Genomic DNA, 27,570 nt, shown 5'->3' with positions numbered 1-27,570 from the left:
GGGAGGATTGAGGATTAAGGCCCATGCAGGAAATCCTATAAGACTCTTATCTCCAACTAACTACCAAAAAGAAAATGCCAGAAGTGGATGAGTGGCTCAAGCCATAGACTGTTGGCCTTGAGTAAAAAGGCTCAGGGACAGCACCCAGGCTCTGATTTCAAAGCCTATGGGTGACACAAAGAGAGGAAAGAAAAAGAGAGGAGGGAAGGATGGAGGGAGAAAAGGAGGAAAGGAAGGAAGAAGGGATCATGCAGGCCTTGGTTTGGAATCCCCTGCATCACTTCTGGTTTTCTGTTGGTCCTTTGAGGATAAGAGTCTGACAGATCTTTCTGCCAGGGCCAGCTATGAGCCATGGTCTTCACATCTCACCCTCTGTGTAGTTAGGATTATAGGCCTGAGCCACTGGCACCTGGCTTAAGTGTAATTCTGGTCCTCTCTCTCCATCTCTCTTCCCCTCCCCCCTCTCTCCCTCTCCTTCTCTCTCTCTCTTTCTCTCTCTCAGGAACTGGTTGAATGGGTGCTGGAGGAGGTAGCCCAGCATCCCCATGTGGCTGGAACCCACAGTGACCCTCTCATTCTGGAGGTGGGCTGTGGGTCAGGAGCTGTTTTGCTCAGCCTGTTGAACCAGCTTCATGAGGTAAGCCCCTCCGTGCCCCGGCTAGACCATGACGGTTATTCATTGTCCATCCCATGAGTCCTTCCCCATATCCCTCTGCTACACCGTTGAAGGAAAGTGGATGAGAAGGTGTCACTTTTCCTCCCTGCCCAGCATAATCCTGGGCCTCTGACCTATACCCCCACCTATCTGACAAGACCCTGGCTGTAAGTCAATAAAAACACTCTGTGTGTACTACCCTTTGCTGGGGAGTGTCATTTTGGTTAGGGGGGCGGGGTTCAGAGGAAAGACCCCAGACCTGACACCTCCCATTGGACATTTGTTCTTGTGACAGAGCCAAGTCATTGCTGTGGATAAGGACGAAGCCTCCTTCAGACTGACCCAGAACAATGCTCAAAGATAGGTAGGCTGTTGAAGTATCAAACCCACTCATGTCTGCTTCCTACTCCCAACAAGGAGGTGTAGTGTGGGTGGTCCAGCCCTGGGCCTAAGGGATTATAAATGGATGGTGGCGGTCAGGAGGTCATGGCTCCCACCCATCATCCTGGCTCTTTTGGAGGCTGAGGTCTGATGGGCAGCCGGGGCAGGAAAGTCCGTGAGATTCTTATCTCCCATAAACCACCTCCCTCTCCAAACCCACACATAAGCCAGTGCTGTGGCTCAAGTGGTAGAGCCTCAGCCTTGAACAAAAGAAGCTCAGGGGTAACACCCAGGCCTTGAATCCAAGTCCTAGGACTAACACAATCATAAAATAAATGAACAGTGTGCACCTTTTATCTGACTACCAAGAAAGATGGATACAGTCTTCTGCTGGTACTTGTAGCCAAAGGTAAGGGGCTCCCCTTGATGTTCCCCTAAACCTCTCCTTCTCTCCTTTATCTGTCCAGGCTAAGGCTGCAGGAGAGAATTCGGATCATCCCCCTGGATGTGACCTTAGGTACCCCTCCACCTTCCTTGGGGTCAGGATCCTGGATGCACTCCCTGCTGGGAGGATGAGGCACTGCAGAGATGAGGGTAGGTATCCCGGACACTTTTACTCACACACACACACACAGACACACACACACACACACACACACACACAAACACACATACGAACACACAAACACCCCTAAACCAACTCAGACTAGCCTTTTCCAAAGACACTTTATCTCCTTGGATTAACTGACCTAGGAGAGAATTTTGATCCCCTGTAACTGATTATTTTAAGTTGGGCTTGCTAGTTGACAGGAGATAAACAGGAACAACAACAACAAAAAAGCCGTTGGTGCCCATCACCTGAGGCTCAGGCTCATGCCTGTCATTCTGGCTACTCCGGAGGTTTAGATCTCAGGATCACAGCTTGAAGCCAGCCATAAGCTGGAAAGCCTGTGAGACTCTACTCTCCATGGAACCACCAAAAAGCTAGAAGTGGAGCTGTGGCTCAAGTGGTAGAGCACCAGCCTTGAACAATAAAACTCAGAGAGACAGCTCCCAGATCCTCAGTTCAAGCCCACACAAAGAAATGGCCCCATCTTTTTGCCCACAGATTGCCTGGGCCTCGAGTCCCCTCTCATGGAGTGTGATACAAAACCTGTCCCTGGGTGGTGTATCAGGGCCTTCAGAAATCCGGTGGTGGAATCCAGGCCTTTCCCTTTGTGCACTATCAACTCACATTGGCTTGAAGGCAGAGTCTTACAAGGCTGGCAGCCTGAAGAGTGGAGAGGCTCCAGCTCTGCCGAGGTGATCGGAATGGTCTTCTTGGAGGCAGCACTTGAAAAGGGGGTTTTGCTTAAGTAGGAGGATCTGACAGGAAGCACAGAGAGCAAAGGTGCTGAATATGATGGACAACACAGCAGAGCATGTTCATTTCCAGCCAGGGCTGCTGGTGAGAGACTCGGTATAGATGTGCGACTTGGTATAGATGTGCAAGACTATCCCTATACAGGTCTGAGGGATCATAGAAGAACAGCTATCCAGGGCTGGAATTGTGTCTTAGAGGTAAAGGGCTCATCAAGCTCGCAGGAAAGTACAGTTTGGATTCCTAGGTCCTGCATACACAGAAAAAGCTGGAAGTGGCACTGTGGCTCAGGTGAAAGAGCCCTCCCCTGGAGACAAAGAAAGTCGGGGACAGCGGACAGTGCCAGGGTCCCGATGTCAAGCCCCAGGGCTGTCACCATAAAACAGTTCTCCCAGGGATCTTTGTGACAGGTTGATGGCTATGCCCTGAAGCTCTTAGTAGATCCATCCGTGCTTTGTGTCTCCTTTGACAGAGGGGAGCTGGATACTCCTTTTGCCCTGCGCACCCCTGGATCCATTTATCAGCAACCCTCCCAAAGTCTTCCCCCGGGACATGGAGCAGCTGACCCCAGAAATCCTCAGGTACTGGTTGGGTGGGGCAGGAGGATATAGGGCAGGCCCCAGAACTCCTTGTGGGTCAGATCTGCCCTGGAAGACCAGGCAATCAGGAGGAGGCAGATGGGAGCTTAGAGAGGGCTAGTGATGTGAGGGGGCCCTTTAATCCCCATGGCCCCACCCAAATTCTGAGCCCCTTTGCTGTCCCTGAGGGAGGTAGAGGGGTGTCTAGGTGGTAGCTTCTAGAGGAGGAGTAGGTGGAAATTCTGAAGGACTAGACACCTTAAGCCAGTCGCTCACCCCTCTCATCCCACACCTGTCATCCTGGCCACTCAGGAGGCTGAGATCCAGTGGATCTCATTTCCCAGGAAAGTGTCACAAGAAGCTCATCTCCAATCCAACTGGAATTGGCACTGTGGCTCAAGTGGTAGAGCACTGGCCTTGAAGAAAAATCGACATCAGGGACAGTACCCAAGTCCTGAGTTCAAGCCCCTCAACCAAAAAAGTAGAAAAATAAAAGAAAATAAAACAGGAAAGAAAGAAAGGCATCCCTTCCTTGATTGCAAGAGATGTTGAAGCAGTGGGGTTGCTATGGTTGGGAGACCAGATGCTGGCCTCCCCGGGTTTGCCCCAGTATGAAGCCGTAACAGTGTGGGTGGTGCCTTACCAAGAACTCCAGAGGTTGTGGCCTGTGGTAGGCAGGGAGTGGGTGAATGAGAGCAGGGGTGGGATGGCAGTGTCAATTATATGCTCTCCATTCATGGAAGAATGGTTTTGAATGCTGGTGACAAAGTCTGAAGTGTAGGGTTACATGTGGTTTGTGTCTTGATGAGTTGGGTTTTCCCTTGGTATTAGAAGGTGGCTGAAGCCGGTCATTGCCAGTGGCTCACAACTGTCATCCTAGCTACTCAGGAGGCTGAGATCTGAGGATCGTGGTTCAAAGCCAGCTTGGGCAGGAAAATGTGTGAGACTTTATCTCCAATTAACCACTAGAAAGCCAGAAGTGGTACTGTGGCTTCAGTGGTAGAGTGCCCACCTTCAGCTCAAGAGCTAAGGGATTGCGTGCAGGCCCAGAGTTCAAACCCCATGACTGACAACCAAAAATAAAGTAGCTGAGTTTTCTGCATAGTGGTATGTACATTTAGGAAATGCCAAGATGTGTTATGAGCCATTCCAGATGTGTGAGATGTCCTGAGTTTTGTCTACACTTGGTCTGAGGATGGTAGTGCCATCTTCTTGGGTGTGGGATGTTCAGGGTGCTCATGGACTGCTGAGGCCTTGGGCTAACTGTGTGTGTGTGTGTGTGTATGTGTGTGTGTGTGTGTATTTTTCCTTGGCCTCTCTCTGTCTCCTTCCTGGGTGCCTGTCTGCCTCTTTCTGACCTTGGATGTTGCCCCTCCTCCACACTGACCTTGCCCTTTAACCCCCTGTCAGGGTCTATAATGAGTCCTAAATTGCCAGAGGCCTGCATTCCAGTTTTTCTTTGGGGCCTAAGTCCAGCCTGTACAAATCTTTGGGCACCTCCAGGGGATTCTGTATTCTGGGTCACCATGGCCAGCTAGCATAGGGTCTCCCTTGCCTCTGGGAGGCCTCAGTCATGCGATGTCCTGACTTTTCCTCAGCTGGGTCTCTGGCTGCACATCCCTCCCTGCACGCTGGCAGTGGAGTGGGGAATGGAAGTTTTCCCGTGGCTCTGGCCAACTCGAGCTTGATGGCTGACTGAAGGCCGCCCAAGTAAGGAGGATCCGGGGTTACATGTGAGGTGAGGCCAAGGTGGCTTGGAAGTATCCGTCAGTGTCTAGGAAATGTCAACATACGTTGTCACAGGAAAGTCTATTTCCCCCCCTCCCCCCAGCTTGGCTGCTCAGGTCCTTCTAGACAATTCTGGATGCCCAGAATACAGATGCACACACTTTAGATTCTAGGTCCAGGGAACTGGGGCATGAGAGACTAGTATGGCCAATACCTCAATGTTCTGGGGCATTAGCCTTGACCTGGCTATGCCCCCCCTTGTTGTACGTTCACTTCTTAATTCAGTGCTGGCCCCACACCGGCCACTTGTGGCAGTGCTGTGAAAGTGGCAGGAGTGGAAGTGAGATCCAGGGTAACCAAAATCTGGTTTATGGCCTGATTGGGGGTGGGGTGGGGGAAAAGGTTGTCTTTAAAATGTCTTCGAGCTGGAACTCAGGGCCTAGGCACTGTCCCTGAGCTTCCATTGCTCAAAGCTAACACTCTACCACTTGAACCACAGCTCATCTTTCATCTTTTTTAGTAGTTTAGTGGAGAGAAGAGTCTCACGGACTTTCCTGCCTGGGCTGGCTTCAAGCTGCCATCCTAAGAGCTCAGCTTCTTACGTAGCTAGGATTGCTGGTATAAGACATTGGGACCTACTAAGGATGTTTGTGTGTGCTTTGTGTGTGTGTGTGTGTGTGTGTTTGTGAATTTACCGGGGCTTGAACTCAGAGCCTAGGTGGTATCCTTTAGCTTGTTTACATAAGATTGGTGTTCTACCACTTGAACTACAGTACACTTCAGCTCCCAGAAGCCCCTGACTATGTGGAGAACATAAAGCTCAAACCTGATCATATTTCTTTGACCTCAGGGAAGGGTATGATTCCTCTGCAGTCTGGAGGTGTAGGGGTGGAGTAGGAGGGGTAACTGTAGATGGGTGCTAGGCTGGTAGAGAGATACTCTGTCTTTAGCCAAGAAGGATAGTGATAGCTCAAGCTCTCATTTTCCTAGCTACTCAGGAGGCTGAGATCTGGGCCAGGAGGGGCAGAAGCTGCAAGATGGCACGGCAGGTAATGCCTGCTCATACAGGGATCACAAAAGTGCAAATCTGTCAGGCACACCTCGGGGGAGGGGGTGTTGAGTTGGGCTCATGAAAGACTTGTGTGCTCACAAATCCACAGCCGGCTGGCTGCTACTTCTAGCAGCAGCCTGGAGTCCCAGGGCTCAGAGCCCTTCTTTCCTCACCAGTGCTTGGGGGCAAATGAAGGTCTGCAATCATGGGCCAACTACAAAAGAGTATGCGTAGTGTTCTTTCATTTGGTCCTGTGGCCCCATGCATGGATGGAGGGGCGGGTTCCCTGGAGCTTACTGCCTTGGCCCAGACCCCTCAGCCCAAGAAGGACTTAGGGAGAAACCACATGATCTGGCTTAAGAGTTTACTGTGACTATGCCTCAGGACTGCCCCCAGTTCTGGCTCAGCTCATCATTACCACCTTCCTGTGTGTGTGGGTGCATCTTGGTACTAGGGCTTGAACTCAGGTCCTGGGCTCTGTCCCTCAGTTTTTTTCATTCAAGGCTAGCACTCTACCACTTGAGTCCCAGAAGAATATGTCTCACCAGGCTCACTTTTTTTTTTTGCCGGTCATCGGGCTTGAACTCAGGGTCTGGGCATGCTCCTGAGCTTCTTTTGCTCAAGGATAGCCACAGTGCCACTTTTGGCTTTCTCTGTTTCTGTGGTACTGAGAAATTGAACCCAGAACTTTGTGCATGCTAGGTAAGCACTCTACCACTAAGCCACATTCACAGCCCAAGGCTGAATTGTAACTGGAGTTATGAGGGTGGGATTTATTGGCTTACCCCATTTGGCATAGAAATCACTGACTATTTCATATCTTTGCTGAGATTTAGGACCAGTCTATGACTCGGCAATGAGGAATGATGAATGAATGAGAGCCACCAGGCCCCAGAGGTCTAGGTTCACATACTACAGAGGGATAGAGAATATGGATCCTGAACCTTCGACCACTCCTACAGCCTAGCAACTCTGAGGGCTTGTCCCAGCTTGCCCAAGTTGGGTGGGCTGAACATGGACAACCTGCTGAATGCCCATCATTCATATATCATCCATCCATACACAGAGACATGGAGTTACTGCTGCCTTTTTTTTGGAGGGGGGGCAGGTCTGGGGTTGAACTATGAACCTAGGCCCTGTCCCTGAGTTCCTTTTGCTCAAGGGCAGTACTCTGCAACTCGAGTCACGATCCCACTCATGTTTTTTTTTTTTGCTGTTGTTGTTGTTTTTCCCTGTGATCTCTTAGAAATAAGTGTCTCCTACTTTCCTGCCCTGGCTGAATTCAAGTTGGCATTCTCTACATCTCAGCCTCCTGAGGAGCTAGGATTACAGGCAGGAGCCGCTGACACCTAGCTTTCTTTTTTTGTTCTTTTTTAAACCATGACAATCTGAAATCTTCACTGTGTCATTCCAAGGGTTTGCATTAGAAGTAAACTACCCTGGAGTTTGATTGCTAGGATTGCCACCCACAAATGGAGGGAGACCCTGACAAACTCATTCCTATTCGTGTGAATGCTAATGAAATATTATAAAAGTAATAATTAAATTTGCAGTTAATTCATGATTCTATTTTAGAATGCCACACAAATATTATTGGATTTATATCTTCCATTCTAGCACCATGGTATGATTCCCCTAATTGAAAGATTTTGACTAATTTTTAATTAATGCTTGTATAAATATTCAACCATGATACTTCATTAAATGGTGGCATAATGTAATAACTAATAATTGGTAATTATATATATATAATTTAATATCATCACATTCCCTCTCTCAGTATATATCTATATATATACACACACACATATATACATATACATATCTATTAATGTATATATTGGGTACTAGTGTGACTTGATCAAAGGTCTTCAGAACTTCCTGGCAGCTCTGTTTTCTGGAGGCTGGTGTGCTAAGACTGTGATCCCATTTATGGATTGGGCATTGTAGGCCATGAGTTGAAATCCCAGCAAGGCCAAAAATTTATTCATGGAGTAAGAAGCCAACTTTGACACATATTTTTTCCTTCTGTGTGAAAGTCCTGGGTCTCAGTATAATGTATAATCCAAATGCAAACATAATCTAGGTGATATGATGTAATAAATGAAGTGTTATATGTGTAACAATGCTAAATAAATAAGGGTAGTAAACGCCATACGCAGTAAACCCATGTATGTAAATAGATCTCATATATGAATATTATTTTTTCCAGTGCTGAGGCTTGAATTCAAGCCCTGGGACTTGATCTGAATTTCTTATCTTCAAGGACAATGCCACAGAGTTACCCAGACCCTGAGTTCAAATCCCAAGCCTGCCAGAAAAATGGTGCAAATTCCAAGTCAGGGCCTTATTATTTATTTATTTATTTATTTTATTTTGGCCAAGCACTTAGGTCTTGGCACCTCTGCCACAGCTGACCCTGGGGCTGGGAATAAAATAATAATAAGGAGAAGGATAAAACTGAGAAGTTCAAGGGGGTGGTTTTACTAATTTTTTTCCTTTGTGTTGTGACCATCGTGGGTCTAAATGACAAGGCCCAGAAAGTGCACATGATCTTGCATTGCTGATGTTTGGCAGGCTATTAGGGAAGCCATAGCCAAAACTGGCGACCTAGGCCTGGAGGTCAAATCCCAGGACTGCCACTAATGAATGGTGGGAGGTTCAAAGAAATACATTCTGATGATACATCCGTACAAATGGAATGTTATAAAAGTAACAATTAAATTAGAAGTTAGTGTATGATTTTCATATTATAAGATTATACACAATTATACTACATTAATTAATTTTCAATTACTACTTTATTATGTATTCAGTCATGATACTTAAAAAAGGAAGGAATAACTTAGTTGCCAATAGTAGTAATATCGTATATGCAATTTCATAATATACAGACATCTCTCTTGTTTTATACGTATACATCTATCTGTCTGTCTGTCTGTCTATCTATCTATCTATCTATCTATCTATCTATCTACCAATCTACACGTTTATTTGTTTATACACTTGTCACTCCTGGGGCTCAGTGGTAGAGTGCTCCCTTAGTACATACAAAGCCCTGGTTTCTATTCCTCACTACCACATGCCCAGAAAAATTCAGAAGTTGTGCTGTCACTCAAGCAGTTGAGCACTAGCTTTGAGCATAAAAGCTTAGGGACTGTGTCCAGACACTTACTCAAGACTCAAGACTGGCACCAAAAAAAAGAATTTTCTGAGCACAATGATATAAGGATAGGACTGCAAATACCTCATCACAGAGCAAGCTGGGAGTCTGGTGTTGACAGCTGCCATCTAACCTGACTTAGCCAGAGGTAAACCACTGCAACCCAGCTCCATGGAACCAGATGCTGCTGGCTCATTCACCCCTTTCATCTAAGATACCCAGGGGCTGAGATCTGACACTGGTGGGTTTAAAACCCAGCCCTGGCAGGAAGTCTGAGAAACTCTGAGCTGTGGCTCAAAGTGTTAGAGCTCTAGCCTTGAGCTAAAGATCTTAGGATAGTAGCCCCAACTTTGAGTGAAATCCCCATGGCTAACTCCCCCCCCCAAAACCCCCACCCCTTTAAGCCATTAGATATGAACTTTGTACAGTTTGTGACATGTTTCTGAAAGAATGGTGATACTGATGAAAACACCCTAATTCTAGACAGCTTGTGGGATACAGCTATGTGATGAGACCTTCATGAGTTGTTTTGTGCTGAGTCCTTCACGGGGTGCATTCTTTCATCTGGTCCTTGTAAGAGCTCCACAAGTAAGATGATTGTGCACATGAGAAAGTTGAGGCTCAAATATGTCTCCATGTCAGGGCCAAAATTATGTATGTATTGAACTCTAATGAGTTGTCTCCTGGATTATTTTTCTCGGTTGTGAATGTTGAACTCAGGGCCTAGGCACTGACCCTTCCCTGTTGGGCTCATGGCTAGTGCCCTATCATGTAGAGCCAAGGACCCTAGGTATCTGTAGCTGAGGTCTGTCATCCTGCCTACTCAGGAAGCTGAGATCTGAGGATCTGGGTTCAAAACTATCCCGGACACAAAAGGTCCCATGAGACTATTATCTCTTACTCACCACTTAGCAACTTGAAGTGGAAGCCAGCGCTGCTGACTCGTGCCTGTCATCCTAGCTACTCAGCAGGCAGAGAGCTGAGGATCAGGGTCCAAACCAGCCTGGGCAGGAAATCCCTTGAGATGGTTATCTCCAGTGAACCACCAGAAAGCCTGAAGGAGTTCTGTAGCTCAAGTGGTAGAGCTTGAGCTGAAGAGCTCAGAGACATCACCCAGGCCTGTCATGGGAGGTGTCACAAATGAAAGCTTCCTGTCAAAACACAGCACTGGGGAGAGAAAGACCTTGGTGTACAAAGAGACCTTTTTCTCCTGGACTTCAGAGCCCACCCACATTCATCCTCACCAATTGCCCCCAGATGAATTGTTACAAAGCTGTACAGGAGTGAGGCTTTTTGTCTGCTTGTTCCAACAATGAGGCAGACTTCCTCCAGCAGCCTGTGGTGCACAGAAACACTCAGGCTACACTGGGAATAGTGAGGGGAGCCCCGGCATATGCACTGTTTTGAAAGCACTCTCTGTGCTATGAAATCATTCTATTCAAAGCAAATTTCCTAGCTGGGTGCTTTTCTTCATAGAGAATCTCGATGTTCTCCAATAGAAATACATGCATTCATACACAGACACATGGAGTTACTGGATCTTTTTTTGTGTGGCAGGTCCTGAGGCTTGAGCTGTGAACCTAGAAATTTTCCCTGAGCTCTTTTTGCTCAAGAAAGCATTTTATTGTGCCTTAAACCATGATTACTCTAGGCTGGGGTGCAGCTTTTACACCCACAGATGATCCAGGGATCCTAGGACCGAGTTCAACTCCCAGCACTGGCAAAAAAAATCAAACCAACACAAACGGAGGAGGAAAAAACCAGGAAGTTTTACATAACTGTTTTACCTTTGTTTCCTTTGCACTGTGACTATCCTGGGTCTCAATGACTTGGCTTGAAAATTGAACGTGACCTTGCATGGCTGAAGGCTGGTGGGCTGTTAGTGAAGCTCACACACCTAGGCCCTGAGTTGGATTCTGGGACTGGCACCTACACACTGCTGAAGATCCTAGGAAACTTGTTCCTATGTATAGGAACACTAGTAGGATGTTTGAAATGTACTAATTGAATTACTGATTAGCTAGTCATTCTGTAAGTTTGTATGCAATAAATACAGGTCATTGATTAATTTAATATTTATTAAGTCTTGTTCTGTGATTAATTAATGGAGGCATAATTCTAGACCAAATAATTGGTAGTATTAGAATATATAAAAGTAAGATATAGACATCACTTTATATAGAGTTATACACTAGAATCTACATAAATGTCTATCTGTCTCTGTATACATTGATGGATGCATATACATACGTAAATACACACACACACTGAAATCTACACATCTATGTGTTTATATAGTGGCCACCGCTAGGGCTTGATCTCAGGTCCTCAAAGTTGCCCGACAACTTCACTTGCATCAGACTGGTGTGCTAACATTGACCCATTCATGAAGTGGGCCTTCTAGGCCCGGAGTTCAAATCACAGAACTGCCAAAAACTTAATCCTGATGGAAGAAGCCAATTGTCCCACTTGTTTTCCTAATTGGTGAAAATCCGGGGTCTCAGGAATGATGTCTAATACACAGGCAAATCTATGTCCTATGTATTAGTATGTAAAAATGTTATATGTGTAATCATACTCACTAAAATATATAATAAATAAATAAAACAAAATAAAATGAATAACTACACTAACTGCAATATGCAGTAAACATGTGTATGTAAATATAAATCATGTATTTAAAATGTATACGAGTGCTAGGACTTGAATTCAGGCTCTGGAGACAGGCCTGACTTTCTTGTCTTCCAGCATGATGGGCTTCCCCTTCTCCCACAATGCTGCAGATTTAACCAGACCCTGAATTCAAATCCCAGGCCTGGCAGAAAAAAAATGGCATGAATTCCAAGCCAAGGAGCCTCAAAAATATTTTAGATATTTTGTATGTATGTATATATGTATGTATGTATGTATGTATGTATGTATGTATGTATGCATTTTTATTTTGTCAAGCACAGGGCTTGAACTCAGGTCACAGCAACTCTGCCTCAGCTTCAATCACTCTAGGCTAGGGTGCAGCCACTGGACCCACAGCCAAACCTTGGTTCCTGGGCCCCAAAGGCTGACAGGAAAAAAAAAAACACTAAAAAAAAAACTCGGCAACTTGCATATGGCTGCAAGTTTTACATTTGTTTTCTTTGCAAGGTGACCTTCCTGGGTCTGAATGACACAGCTGAAAAGTGTTGGTAACCTAGCATTGCTGAAGGCTGGCGGGCTATCAGGGAAGCCATAGGCCAACATGGCAACAGAGGCCCTGGGTGGGAAGCCCGGTCCTGACCCTTACCAATGGCAGGAGATCCTAAAAGTCTCGTTCCTAGTCATAGGAATACTGATGGAAGGTTATGAATGTCAAGGTTAGAGTGACTTTAGGAGGCCGATGGAGTTTAATGAATATTTTTGGCACACTAAAAGAATACTATTAATTACATGGATGCAATTATTTTGGGACAGTGGTTGATTTAATTAATAATTCATTAAGGATGAAAACAATATTAATTACATGGAGGCATAATAAGTACCCAAGAACTGGTAGGAATGTAGCATATATAACTGAATATTGTATAGACATCTCTGGCACTCTATAAAGATCTATATTTATTTGTGTACTACCATCTGCATGTCAATGTGTTCTTATTTTTCAAACCCTGGGGCTCGATCTCAGGTGCTGGGAACTACTTGTGGGCTCAATATGCACCAGGCTGGCATGCTGACATTCACCCATTCATGCATTGGGCCTTGTAGGCTGTGAGTTCAGATGCCAGCACTCACAAAAATTGAATCATGGAGTAAGAAGACCATGGTGACACATGTTTTCCTTTTCTGTGAAAGTCCTGGATGTCAGGTGTGAAGTTTCATACATAGGCAAATCTATATCCTCTGTAATAAATGTAATAAATATTCCATGTGTAATAACAGTCGATAAAATAAATGGCAAATAGATGAATAAAACAAAAAATTTAATGAATAGCTATACTAAGCACAATATGGAGTCAATATATGGGGCTCGATTTCAGGGCCTGGCAACTGCCTAGGAGCTTAATTGGCTGCTGTGCTTACAATCACCCATTCATGAACTTCTAGGCCCTGAGTTTAGATCCCAACACTGCCAAAAGTATAATCTTGGAGTGAGAAGCTGAGCATGACACGTTTTCTTTTTCTTTGAAAGTGCTCAGTGTCAGGTAGGATGTATAATTTGGATGCAAATCTATATGCTATGTAATAGAATGTCATAAATGTAATAAATGTCATAGGTGGAATAATTGTCACTACAATAAATGATAAAGGGTTGAATTAGTGAATCATTCTAGATTAAATTAGATGCAACAATTATAGGAAGTGTATTAAGTTTTATTAATATTTTATTAAGCATTACCAGAATAAAAATTACATGGAGACATAATTAAATCTAATAATAGGTAGTGACACATGATGCATAATTTAATTATACATAGACATCTGTCTCATTCTATAAAATATGTAAATATATATGTGTATATGTACATATATGATAAACAATAATGGGATATTGAGTAATTATTAATTAATGCTTTATTAATTGTTCAACTGGGACACATCATTAAATGGAGACATAATTTAATATCTAATAATTGGCAGTAATCCCTGCAACTACTGCTGCCTCCTTCTTGCCCTTATCGCTGGCCTGTCAGTCCCAAAAAAGGCCTCCAGGAGAACCCCTCCACCCCTGCACCAATGTGTCCTGTACTTCCAGTGACTCCTGGTGGTCAGTATGATCTACATGACCACAGAAGAACATGAGGATATATGTTACACACAGACATGAAGAACTAGTATGATGGCTTGACCTTCATGGCTTCTGAAAATGGAGGTTTGACCTGCATAAGTTTTGCTTCACTGTGAATTTTCTATTTTCACACTGAACACCATATACTTTCCTTGTGCTTCCTTTATTGGTTTTTGTCTTATTCTCTCAAAACAAGTCTATTATCATGGGCTGATACCATGTCTCTGGTGATGGCACCAGCAGATCCAAGTGGAAAAGGAAGTGGGACATAGAGTACCCATTTTTTTCACAAGAGTCCACCACAGGTCAGAAGAACAAGTCTTAGGAGAGTGGGCACAGCTGCTGCTTCCCTCTCTGAAGCATGGCTCAAGTTTGGAGAGGGATTTCAGGACATCTGAAATATTGAAATATTGAATTATCTTCAAGACCAAAGAAACAACCACATCTAGTAATTGAGCTCACAAGTGTACCATGGAGATCCAGTGAAAATGATCAGTCTGATGAAGATAGGACACTGTTTAAAATACAGAGAAACAATGAGATTAGCACTATTGGCAGAAACAATTTGTGTGCAGAAGATAGGGCCAAGGGAGATGAACTGCAGTTGATTGACTAGAAAGTGGACAGTGACAGAGAAGAAACCAGTAAACGCAATGAATGTGAAGATGGAGAGGGTGTCATGGAAATCTCAGATGGTGCTTCTAGTGCAAGTAGTTATTCTTTGGCAAGTGATAGTAGGAAACCTGAGCTTCCTAAAGCAGGACCTGACTTTATTGCCTAGCTGGACTAAAAGTGAAGATCCTCCTGCCTCACATTCCAGAGTTCTAGGATTACAGTCATGCATTACCACATTCCTGTTTGAAACATTTAACTTTCATGTTAGATTATTTCTTTTTCACCTGTGGCTTTATAAGCCTGACTTCGACATTTTTGGACCTTGGCATGAACATTTGTCTGGATTATGAGGAAACAATAATTATTCCAACAGTTTCCCATATTGAAACACCCACTCCTTGGGTACTTGTCAACTCACTGTGTTCATCTGTCCTGTGTGGAGATTGTCCATTCTGCTCTGGTCCTTAAGAGGTCTGCCAGATTCTCAGCTGTGTATCAGAAGAACAGAGATGGAGGGTTTTAGATAGCAGTGAGAAAAAAGAAATTTACTTCACTGAAACTCTGTTATTTGCCTTATTTTTGCCTGTCATATTTACCTTGCTCACAGTTTACATTCTTTTATGGTATAATGAAGTAATAACATTTATTTTCCTCAGCATTTAAGTTTAATTCTTTGTTTTCATTGAGACAAACTTCTGAGAAAGAACAACTAATCTCATGCTCATTTCCACAAATGGATTTTTTTATTTTCATATTCCCTTGTAAGACAATAACTCTTGGTGTGGCAAGTCAGGAAATAGAAATAGATTAAAATTTTAAACATGATACATTTATTTGTAATGTCAGTAGGCTTTGGAATTTTAGTCACTAAAATGTGTGTGACTACTACGTTTACTGTTGCCCACTCTGGTGAGAGCATCCTTAATTACTAAATTATTAACAAGTGAATGGATTGCCAGACAAACTTTGAGAGTTTTTGTTTTCTTGGCAGACCATTAAACATTTCTTTAGAGGAAAAAATACCACACTATTTCTGCTCTTCATAGAGTCTATTATACTTCAGTTAATTCATCTGTAACTATTAGCATACAACTAAGTGTATTTGCTTTTGGGTTTATTGGAGCATTGTAGCAGCCACAAATAAGGGAAACCATTCAGCTTGTGTTCTCTGGGTCTGGATTACTTCCCATAATATAATGCTTTCCCAGTCTTTCCACATTATTACAAATGGTAGTCTATCATGCTCTCTGATGGATGAGTGAGATTTCTCTCTGTTTGTGTGTGTGTATGTGTGTGTTTATACATACATTTATATATATGTAAATATGTACATATACACACATATATGTATATATTTATATCTATATATACATATATGTATTTAAAATGTGGTATACATGTATGTAACCTCATACATACACATATATGTATATATATGCATATATATATATGTAACCTCATACATGTATACCACATTTTATTAATCCATTCATCATTTGAGGGTTTTCTGGGTACTGGAAAGTGAGAGACAAGAGCCTTATCCTTCTGTTTGTGGGAAGACATGAGCTCTTATAGCAACAGTCCTGAGCCTTGTTACCCATTTTTATGGCCTGAAGTGGTAAAAGCTGATCAACAATTTGTTCATTTTTGCAATTCCTGGGGCCTGAACTCAGTGCCTGTGCACTGTCCCTAAGCATTTTTTGCTTAAAGATAGCATACTAACACTTGAACCACAGCAACACTTCCAGCTTTTTCTGGATATGTGGTTACTGAAGAATCAAACTCAGGGCTTCATGCATGCTAGGCAAGCACTCTACCACCAGGCCACCTTCCCAGATTTTATTTTTTAAAAACTAACATGTAAAAGAACCAACTACATGAACAACTGTATTACAGGAGGCGAGCTCCATGACTTCCCTGGCCAGAAACCTGGGAGACCAGGCCTTTGCCACAAGTCTCCTGTGAAGTCAGCTTCCAACCACTGAGCATCATTTCATTGGCCTGAAAGGAAGGAGAGTGTTGAGATGTGAAACATGATGCAAGCAGACAGAGGGAGCCTCATCCCCCAATGTCAACAATGAGGATGGGTACTCACAAACCCCAGATCCTGTGGCACACATGCTAGTAGACACTAATTATGAATTGTGTGGAGTCATGATCCAATGGGCAGATGGGCTGGGCTATTATGAGAAAGACATAACCTCATTCAGAATCATATGGACTCCAAAAATGTGAACTAGAAAAGGTCTACTTTGTGTTTGAGGTTATTGTTTTAACTTCTTTTATCTGCACTCTGTCCTCTAAAGCCAGCTCCCATGTGTGAACTCTTCATATGCAAGAAAATGAGCCATAAATAAGGCCAAGTAATTATTAATCTTATGGAAGTGAGCCAGGCATAGAATGGCTGTCTGGGGTTTCTTTTCCTCTCTGAGTTACAAAAAGTGACTTGTTCCTGAGACACAGAGCCCATGTTCTAATGGCTGAACTATTACTGCTGGATATCACATTTCACCATGTGGATATAACTATAAGAAACAAAGCAGCCAGGACTTTGATGTTCCCAAAATTATTGCCATGCTGAGTGAGTCTGACACATGACTTCGAATGACTGCATGAAGGAAGTGAACATTCTTTTGTTTTTACAACATGTAATAGTGTATACATCGATACATGCTTATTCACTTTACACTGACTTTAATTTTGTCCCAGGTTTTCATTTTGATTTCAGAGGAAAGTGTCTGGATTTACCATTCCAGCAACAGGCTCCCAGATGCTCATGCAGGGTGAAGAGGGGAGAATGGGTCGAAATGATGACTTCCTTCTGTGTTTCCCTGGCAGTGCTGAAAACCAGACCCAGAGCTTCTGGGCTTCAGGTAAACAAGCAGTGGATAGTGTCTCCCTTCTCAAGAGATGAAATCTTCATGAAAATTGCCCACAGGACACTACAGTTTCCACTGCTTTTTTACTTCCACGCAGTGCACATAGCACATGAGCAAATGCTGGAGGGCACAGGTATGGCTGACTCACCACCCTTCAAGAGAGGCAAGAAGGATGAACACAGTGGCAGAGGACCTGTTCCTCAGCAGAAAGCCTTGCAAGGTTCTGAATATCACCCTAAGTGAGGCTGGCATTTGAGCACAGTCTTGGACAGGTCATGAACATCTGAAGAGTCTGGAATGTTCTGCTAATCCACAGGTTGACTAAGCAGCCTCTCCTTGGGGGAAAAGGATCTACTATAAGTAAACACTTATCAGAAATCTCACTAAACCTTGTTCTTTATATTAAGTCAGTTCTTCAAGGCAGACAAGTGAGAGTGGATAAAGAAGAAGGGCCCTAGGACCACTGAATTTTCCCATCTTAGAGCATCATTTTCTTTCTCAACATATAGTAGGGAAGCCATAGCCTAGTCCTGCTAGCCAATAGAAGTATATTTTCAATAGTATATACCAACATGTTCAGGTCCAGAGAACTCAGTGATAGTGTTCCACTCTGTTCTCTCAGTAACTTCTCTTTTTTGAGATAGGGTCTAATTTAAATAGGACTTTGGGCTAAGCTACCTTTGTATGCAGATCATAGGCATGTACCACCATGCCTAGTCTCATTACTTCTTTTTGTTTTCTGCCCTTTGAAAGTCATCCAATAGCTCTAACATCGTTCTCTTCCATTACATTCTATTCATGTCCTTATCTGGTTCTCTCCATCTGGTCTAACTGGAGCCATCTGTCTCTAGCCAGCACAAGGTCATGGTGGTCCTCTTCCCAGCTAGCTCCATACACATCTGTTTGTTACTAGGGAGTCTTTCCTGACTTGTGCTTTTCACTTTTGGATGTGCAAGACAATAAAAGGAGTTCCTGAATTTTGCCAAGAGTGTGAATGACATGACTGATTCAAGGCTGTTAACCATTTTCTTTTCTTTTTTTTTTGGTCCGGTTGTGGGGCTTGAACTCTAGGCCTGGGCCTGGGCGCTGTCCCTCAGCTCTTCAGCTCAAGGCTACCATTTGAGCCACAGTGCCACTTCTGGCTTTTTTTCTTTTTGCTTTTGTGGTGTTGGAGAATCGAACCCAGGGCCTCATGCATGCAAGGCAAGCACTCTACCACTGAGCCACCTTCCCAGCCCCCTGTTAACCATTTTCCACTTAAACACACAAGCAGTGGGCCAGGATTGGTGGCTCATACCTGTGATCTTAGCTAATAGGCAGTCTTAAATTTGGAGGATGGTGGCTCTGAGACCAGCCTAAGCAGAAAAGTCTTGAGATCCCACCTTCAAAATAATCGCAAAAGAAGGGCTGGAAGTATGGCTACGGTGAGCATACAATATGAGCAAGAGCTGTCATAGTATAGGTCACCTTGTGTTGCTTGTAGCACAGGTCCTTTAGTCCCAGGTCTGTACTAATAACATCTCTTCAATTCCAACTTTGTGTATGTGTGTGTATGTGTACAACTTCATGTACTCATGCACTTGTTGTGTACACTGATAATATTAAGTTGCACGTGCTTATGTTGCAGATACTTCAAACCAATTTTTATCTTTCCAAACACAATGAACCATCAAGAATTCTACCACTGTCAACATTCAGTACAAAGATTCCACTTCCAAAATGCCATTTGGTTAGATGGTGTTTACCTATCCATATTTACTTAGTCTTTCCTCTAGTTGACCCTCATCCTCCCATACCATTGCACCTCCACACATTCCCCCAGATTATTGTTTACAATGATCTTAACATTTTCCTGGAAATAAGGATTCTTTAGTGGTAGAATTAGCATTTAATTGTTAGCAAGTCACCTTCTTCAGTAATAACTCACAATGAGCTTAAAGATCTACCCTTAATCAGGTAGGGATAGGTGGACAAAGCATAGTAAAATGGACAAAAAAGCATTTCAATGCCAGGTGGAGCATTATGGGACCTGACCCGATACCATCATGTGCTAAACATGGACCTCCCAGGTGAGGGCAGAATACTCTCTTGTACTTGTGGGACTCCTGGATATCAGGAAAGTAGGAGGCTGAGACCTGAGTCCAACCCTTACTCTTCTCAAATTGCTGGCGAAGTTTCAGAAAAACTCAGTAATCTGCCCAAGGAAGGTATGCTAGGCTACAGGTGAAGAAAGACAGGAGCCTAAAACGTGGCATGAAATTTCTGAGAAGACACCTTCATACTTACTAAGCACTTATGAGCTTATAGAAATGGATTTGTTGTGGTCAGACAGTGTGGGTATGCAAGCCAAGGAGGGGACTGGCCTCTTCCTTACAGTATCATCTTATAGTGACAAGAAGAGGAAAATAACCCCAAATGGGACTGCACTGGTCATCTACTTGATGTCAAAGTATTGGGGCTGAACAGTACTGAGTGTTAACCTGGACTGCTGGTCAGAGAGCTGGAAAAGTAGGGAGTAGGATGTGAATTGAATGATAAACAGAGGGATGGGTTGATGGAAAGAATTGCCAACTGCAACATCACATTCAGATCTACCAGAGATCTCTCATAAAGGGCCAGTACAGTCAACCATATGAACCCATTACACTGGTCATTCTTGTTTGCTAGCCAATCACTTTCTGACTTATCAGACATACACACACACCCCAAATGGCCATGGTTTGGTGGACACAGAGGGCTAGAATATAAATGTCAGTAAATGCTTGACATGTTAGCAGAGAGTATCAAAGTTTAGCCACCCTGCATTGTTCATTCACAAGATTCTCAGCCTGTTAGGTCCTTGTGGCAAACTCAGTGCTCCAATGGGAACAGATGTTGCCTCCAGGCCTCCCTTTCTTATCCTCCAGGTCTCAGAAGTCCCAAAAGGCTGGTCTGGAGGTGTGGGGGAATAATGCAGGCAAAGCCCAAGTGTTGGAGACTCCAATTCATAGCAATGATAGGGTGCTGCAGAGCTCTGGATTGTGTTGTGCCTCCAAGGGAAGGAGGCACTGTTGGCACATGAGTGCATCAGGGCTTCCTGATCCTCCCTGCCCAACAGCAGCTGTTCTGGATTGAGCAGCACACTGGGATGGGGTATGAGGCACACTGGGGACAAGTACCCACCAGTAGAGGGATGGATAGGGCAGGTAAATCTGCAGAGAACAGTGCCAGTACTGGGGAGCTGTGCTCTTTTATCAACTTCTCCACATTTCAGTTTTCAAAAACAACTTAGACTTTAGAGTAAGTTTCAACCTACGGAAAATTTACACAAGTGTGTTTCCCTCACTGCCCTAGCTCTCCCTTGATTCACATGTTATAAAACATATTAATCAAAGTCAGAACATTTCCACTGAAGCCATATTAGTCATTAAACACAAGCCCTGTACCAACCTCAACATTGCCTCCTTCTGCCCTTCTCTCACTCAGGAGTCCATCTGGTCCTGCAGATTGTTGCTCTCCTCCCCTTTGAGGGGCCAAAGTTCCAACTAAACCTCCATCCTTGGCCATCGTGAGGGGTTCTGCTCAGCATTTGCTGTCTTGGTAAGCATAGATTGAGGGATTTCGATGGACTGTTCCTCTTTGGCAGGAGCCTACAGAGCAACAGATGCTGCAGCCATCTCAGTGAATCACACTGGGGCACCGAGGTCACCATGCTTAACCTTGTTCATGGTACTCGTGTTAGAACTCAGAGTATTGTACTTGCTTGGTAGGTGAGATATATGCCTATTTTGTGCTGGTCATTTTTTAGTTATGGTCTTGCTTCCTATCCAGGTACATGCCTGGGCCTGGACTCACCTATTTTAAGCTTCCTGTTGTAGTGAAGTTGATATTCATTACTAGCTTAAGAGGAGAGGTCACCCAGTTTTGGGCCTGGGCTGGCCCAGAATAATGATCATCCAAATCTCAGCATCTTAAATAGTTAGGATTACACATGTGACTCCCAACTCCAATATGCCTTCCTTCTCAACCCTACCAACTCAGCATTGACTGACAGCTTCCTCTCCTCAGTTACTCTTACCCTCTGGAATTTCAGAGAAGAGACACACATTTTCTTCTTCATTGTACTCTAATTGCTCCCAAGATTGCCTGAAATTGTACTATCTCCCCACATTGTAGGCTCCCCAAAGAAGTGATACCCTTGGATACTGGATATTTCTACATGAGGAGGTAAACTTAGCTGTGAACCCCAAAGGGAGATCCTGTTACTTCAGCTGTGGGCTGTCAGTTCCTTCCGCAACTCCCTCAGCTACAGTCATTCTCCATGACACAATGGTCTTCCTGCGCTCCCCACACTGATGGGTACAAAGACAGCATCATGCCAATTGGCCAGGTCAAACTATGGGACATGCAGTGGTGGAGCTGGAGGAGTTGACTTGTCCCCTATCCAATCTGACATCCAGTCCCTCCCTTCAACAGAATTCAAACTCTGTGCATTCTCCTCTCTGCCAACACTCTCAGTCTGTCTCTAGAACTAAGGAACAAGGTATATGTAACTGAGAAAACACAAACACAATCACTCATCATGAATGGACCAATTTAAATAGTGAAAAAATGAACCACAAAATTGTACTGAACCCCTCTCCCCGCTTCTTTTATTTGTGCAAGTTTGCTCCCTAATTGCTTTTGTGTGTTTGTTGGGGAAGGTGTGTGGGTACAGGTGTGGGGGACATTGTGTATAATAGGACTTGAACTCAGGGCCTTTGGCTCTTAACCTGGCTCTTTTTGTTCAAAGCTGGAACTCTACCATTCCAGCCACTGATCACTAGTGGCTTTTTCCAGGCTAATTGCAATAAGAATCTCTTGGGTTTCTCTGCCTACACTGGCTTCAAACTGCAATTCTGGTATCAGCCTCCCAAAAGGCTAGTATTACAGGTGTGTGTGCATGGCCTCCCACTGCTACTTTAAAAGGGCAGCTTTTAAAGTGAAGTAAAATAAAATTCTTGATTGAAAACTGGGTATCAGTGTGATTTAGGTAAATCTGGAAGCTCCTCATGGGAGAAAAGGCCTTCTCCTGGGAAGTTTTACAGCACTGCATGAACCAAGTAGGTTTGATGAAATGTCCCCAGAGAACACACAAGATACCCTGAGTGGAACAACACCCAAAGCACAGGTTCTTAGGACATTGTCTAAAATAGGTTTTTAACCAAGGTACTCACAGATGTGCTTCCCATATCCTTGGGAAAGATACCAGTAGAGCAGCCATCTGGATCCTGTCCTATGGGGATACAGGGTGTTTGGAAGCCTTTTCCTTGGTCCAAACCACATCACAAAGAGGCAATATGGATGCTCCTAGTCCAATGGCTGGGCCCTTTACTGCTAAAAATTAGGCTTCTTAAACTGGATGAAAGTATTCACTAAGTTTCTAAAGTTAAAAACATACACAGGATGAACAAGTAAAAACATTGCATATGTGAGCAGATGACAAAAATCTATTCTAGATTGGAAGTTGCCAAGCAGAAACTGTGCAAATCATAAAAACTAATATTTCTTAAAAAGCCTCCTCCCAGAAAAGGTAGACTGTGGATCTACCTGCTGCAGGTTGTAAAGGCTTACCTACAGCCTGGATATTACACAGGTGTGGCTGCTGCCACTGGTTGTAGGTGACATAGCCAGAACAGCTTTCATATTTACAGTGGCTTTTGGCCACTCTGACTATTGCATATAGAATTTCCAATTTTCTCTCTTGGCACTAAGATTTTATAGTACTGACTGAAGGGTTATTGACTAAGGGATATAACCTGCCCCTGCAAGGAGACTTTACACATTGAATTGGAAACACGTATTTTCTAAGGTCTTATAAACTGGACTAAATTAACTTATGGACATGGAGATAAGCTAATTTAAGACATAAGGTTGGAAAGAAAGATCAGCAAGCATCTCAATGCCTGTATCCCATTATGTGTTGGTGGATGCTACTGCCACAGGAAATTGGAGAGCAAAGCAGACATGGGAGAGGGTGGCCTTTGCAGGGGACAAGAACTTGCCATAAAACACAGCCAATGTTGTGCTGGAGTTTGTTTTATAGGCTTTGTAGTTCCAGGGAGGTTGATGTTATACTATATAGGGAATCTGCTTCTTCCTCCCCACCATACAGCTGATTCTGTTTTCAGAGGTAGTTTCTTGTTCTGATTTCACACAGTAGATCAAAGCATAAACTTATACCTACATACATATAAAGTGATTCTTTGTAGGTAGTTTGAGCCTGACCATTGAAGAATAACTACAACTTTTCATATACAGAGTTCTAAGCCAGGGCTTGACTGACAACAGCTATTGAAGCACTTCCTACTAGTTCCTCATCCTCTGAATACTATCAAGATGGAATATAGTGCTGCATCTCCCCTCCCCCCTTTGCTAGTCCTGCAGTTTAACTCAGGGTCTTCTGCTTAGTTGGCTGGCACTTGACTACTTGATTCACACTTTCAGTTCTGTTTGTACTAATCATTAGAGGCTCAATTTTAACAGACTTTTCTAATTGATCTGGTCTTAACACAAATCCTCTGGATGTATCTCAGACTTTTGAGTAGCTAGAATTACAGATGTGAGTCACTGCTTCCAGCTAGATTATATTGTAAGGAGGGAGGTTGGGAAGTTTGTAAGGAACACAGGAGAACAGGGCTTGCAGATGCAGATTCCAGCAATTGGTGTGAGGTGTAGTCCGTTAGGTGAGGCCGACTTCATCTCAGCCTTGCCAATTGCCCCCAAGGTAAGTAATGTTTTGCATTATGCAAGAATTGATCCTTTAAAAGAACAAGTTGCACTAATATCTAAGGTTTCTAAATGAGATGGCCCAAGGCATTGTTCGAAAGCTCACAATGGAGTTTAACGATAAAGCTGTGGTACATGAACACATGAGAATCAAAAACTGTCCACAATTCCATGCTTCTCCCATGATATATAAAACATTCTCGTCTCAAACCCAAAGAAACACAGGTCCCATGGTTTCCCTTATTTGCAATGACTAGTATATGTCTGAGACAAGCAGAAATGTTCAGAGGAGTTGATGTTAGGTGAAATGAACCCCAAGATAAGGACTCACATTTTTTTCTTTCTTTCTATTGTTTTAAACATATTTATAAGATGATTTCTTTGTGGTTTTTTATGTCCCTCCTCCTCGGTATAACCCTGTTTTCACTGTATTTGATGTTGCTATAATTTGTGGAGGGGAAGGGAAAAAACAAATTGTTTAAACAGGGATACAGGTGGACCCATTGCAACAATGAGATGTACAAGACATTATGTCAAAAAACAAACTTTACAACATTGGTGTGGTATGGGGAGTGAGATGGGAAGGGAAGGGAAGGGGAAACAAAGGAGGAGGGAACAATGCTTGATAAGAAATGTACTCATGTGGGCTGCAATGCTTGATAAGAAATGTACTCATGTGGGCTGGGAAGGTGGCTCAGTGGTACAGTGCTTGCCTTGCATGCATGAGGCCCTGGGTTTGATTCCTCAGCACCACAGAAGCAGAAATAAAAAGCTGGAAGTGGTGCTGTGGCTCAAGTGGTTGAGTGCTAGCCTTGAGGTGAAGAGCTGAGGGACAGGGACCAGGCCCAGAGTTCTGGCCCATGACCGGACTCCCTCCCTCCAAAAAAGAAATGTACTCATTACCTTGCTTGTGTAATTGTAACCCCTCTGTACTTCATTTTCAAGATTAAAAAAATTCTGGTTTCAAAGTCTTTGAGGAAAATCAATACCAGGATTTCAATAGGATTGATACATTGTTTTATAACTGGAATTTCAATTTTTGCCTGGAATGATAATAATGTCAAATGAAATTATGTCTCTATTTCAGAGGTCCATGCTAAATTCACCAGCAGCCCTTCCCAGAGGAAGGGTGCTATGATGATGTGTAAACTCATTTGTAAACATGAGTTGAACAGAAACTCAGTTAAAACACAGCCACATACCAAATCTTTGTAGAAATGACCTGTCAGGAGAGACCTCCCGAGTCCAGAAAGCTGTATGATCATGAACTACAAAAATCCAGCAGCAGTGTGGCTAGTGGTAGGAGATCATGATGGACCTAAAGAGGAAATGTGTACAGTTTTGTTAAGTATACATGCGGTTTTGTTTGCTAGCCATGGCGCTTGAACATAGGGCCTGTGCACTGTCTCTGAGCCCCTTTGTGCTCAAGGCTAGTGTTCTACCCACTAAATCCCAACACCACTTCCAGCTTTTTCTTAGTAGTTTATTGGAGATAAGAGTCTCATGGACTTTCTTGTCTCAGCTGGCTTCAAATTGCAATCCTCAGATTTCAGCCCCCTGATTAGCTAGGATTACAGGCATGAACCAGCAGGCTTCTGGTTTTTATACATATCTTTTAAAACTTAAAATTAAAGCCCATAAACATTACGAGGTGTACAATGCAGCATACTCAATTTGTATTTGTTCCCACTGGATCATCTGTGTGCTGAGTTAAAGGCTGTCTTAGATATGGAAGGGAAGTAAAGATTTTCCACAAAGTTAGTTTTTGAAGACATTATTATTCAATAGAATTCCTTCTGAGAAGACACTTGACAAGATCAGATGTTAGGTCAAACCCTCATGAAAGGGTATAGGAATTGTCTGGGGAAACCAGGCAACAAAATTTGAATTAGGAGGTAGTGTGCTTCCTTCCTCAGCTTACTCAGCTTTATTTTCTGAAGAAGAAAGAAATGAGTGGGAAGAGGTCAAGTTCTAAGGCCAGTTTACGGGTTTGTTTTGTTCTCTCTCCAAATCCTGTAATATAGGAGTGCTGAGTAATAGCCTCTTCCTTTGGAAAGTCCCCACATTATCTCCCTCTATCATGAGAGGAGACCTCACTTCTGTGGAGATAAGCTTGCTCTTGGGTCCTTCAGACACATAGTATGCAGACACCAAAAGTCCAATGCTATAAACGGAACCCAAGATACTCACTTTTATCAATGATGTAAGGGCCATTTCATGACAATGAATCTGCAAACAAGGTATCATCAATTCCAATAGTGGAAATAGCAGCCCTGGACAGTGGATGATGTAAGATGTTAATTGATCTCCATTCTCCCTTCCATTCTGAAAATTTGCCATATTTGCCACAATGAAGATCTTTGCCTCAAAAAGTTTAAGGAATTTGAGTCATGATACCACAGAAACAAGCAAAAATATAAATACATAGAAAGATTGTTTTGTGTAATGTCCCTCATAGGCATATGAAGTTAATTTAAATAAACTGAGTAAGAGAAAGGTTAAGTGAAACTGCTTTAAATAAGTAGTTTTTTCTGATTCTCCCATATTCCATTAAGAAAAATTATCGCTGATAAAAATACATTTACTCAAAGCAGCAGCAATGCAGGTTTCACAGAAGCACAATGTTTCGGTTTCCTATAATATCAGCTGAGCCTTCTGTGGGATCTAGGAGAAGGACATGGCATTGGGAGGCTGGGAGAAGTAATGGGAGTGAGGATCTGATGAAAACAAGCATCTAAAATCACCTAAAAGTGCAAGAGATGAGGTTTATACTTAAATATCTGTATCTATCTTTTCTTTTTCTCTAATCCCAGTATTACAAGCCTCAGCCACTGTCAAGGGCAGAGACTGGACACCTGAGGAGGGAGCAAACTGGAGAGCAGCAAGATTGGTAAGAAAAGCTCTAAGATGCACAGGAGAGGATTCAGGTGGTCTCACAGAAGATATACAAAGTCACCACTGAAGACAATGGTATGTGTGTGTGTTTGTGTGTATGTGTGTGTGTGTGTGTGTGTGTGTGTGTGTGTGTAAAAAGTGAGGCTTAAAGTCATGCAACATATCCTGAACTATGATTTAACAATGAGCAGTGTCCACACATTGATATGAGGTTCTGATAGTCTAGAGCAGAATTATGTCCACTGATGAAGGTTTATAATTTCAAGTCAAGTAAGAAGTAAGAAAGCAGTGCCTTCTAGCACCACAAAACTCCAATCTGAGAACTCAGAATAATAATGGGATTATAATATCTCACACCATGGGGAATAACGGAGATGGGGAGGACTGAGATCCAAGGCTAGTCTAGGCAAAGTGTTAGCAAGCAGACCTTATCTCAACAAATTCTTCTGGCTAGGTGGTTCATTCCTGAAATCCCAGCTCTGTGGGAGGTGTATGTGAGGGAAGAGCAAAGCCCAAAAATTATTTAAAATACTTAAAGCAAGAAGGGGGCAGGAGGTGTGGTAGAATGCATGCCTAGCATGTATGAGGCTTTGAGTCCAATCAAAGGATAGTACTATTAAAACAACCCAACAGATGTAAGATGTGCTCATTAGCCGGATTCAGCTTTTTTCCTCTCTACTAGAAATATTTAGAATTCGGGGAAGTATAGGAGAAGTGTACAGCACAAGTACCATGCAGCTGTACATTATCTATACAGCA

The 27,570-nt window shown here is 43.3% G+C and overlaps 1 protein-coding gene across 1 annotated transcript in view; it reads left to right on the top strand.

Moving 5' to 3' along the window:
- LOC106002681 overlaps positions 1–26,806 on the top strand; it is a gene marked incomplete at its 3' end in the record, with an annotated part of 84,235 nt that extends 57,429 nt beyond the window's left edge. The window contains 11 exon segments of the mRNA XM_013037523.1: positions 503–637; positions 951–1,013; positions 1,502–1,553; positions 2,472–2,596; positions 2,807–2,977; positions 17,019–17,163; positions 17,267–17,408; positions 20,795–20,914; positions 21,325–21,375; positions 23,785–23,914; positions 26,730–26,806. Coding sequence (XP_012892977.1) covers positions 503–637; positions 951–1,013; positions 1,502–1,553; positions 2,472–2,596; positions 2,807–2,977; positions 17,019–17,163; positions 17,267–17,408; positions 20,795–20,914; positions 21,325–21,375; positions 23,785–23,914; positions 26,730–26,806 — 1,211 coding nt within the window.
- Positions 26,807–27,570: the final 764 nt, after the last annotated feature.

This window comes from Dipodomys ordii, unplaced genomic scaffold, assembly GCF_000151885.1.
Source record: "Dipodomys ordii isolate 6190 unplaced genomic scaffold, Dord_2.0 Scaffold1000000042, whole genome shotgun sequence".
Taxonomy (NCBI): domain Eukaryota; kingdom Metazoa; phylum Chordata; class Mammalia; order Rodentia; family Heteromyidae; genus Dipodomys; species Dipodomys ordii.
Note: the sequence above shows the minus strand (reverse complement) of the source record. Positions and strands in the feature narration are given on the sequence as shown.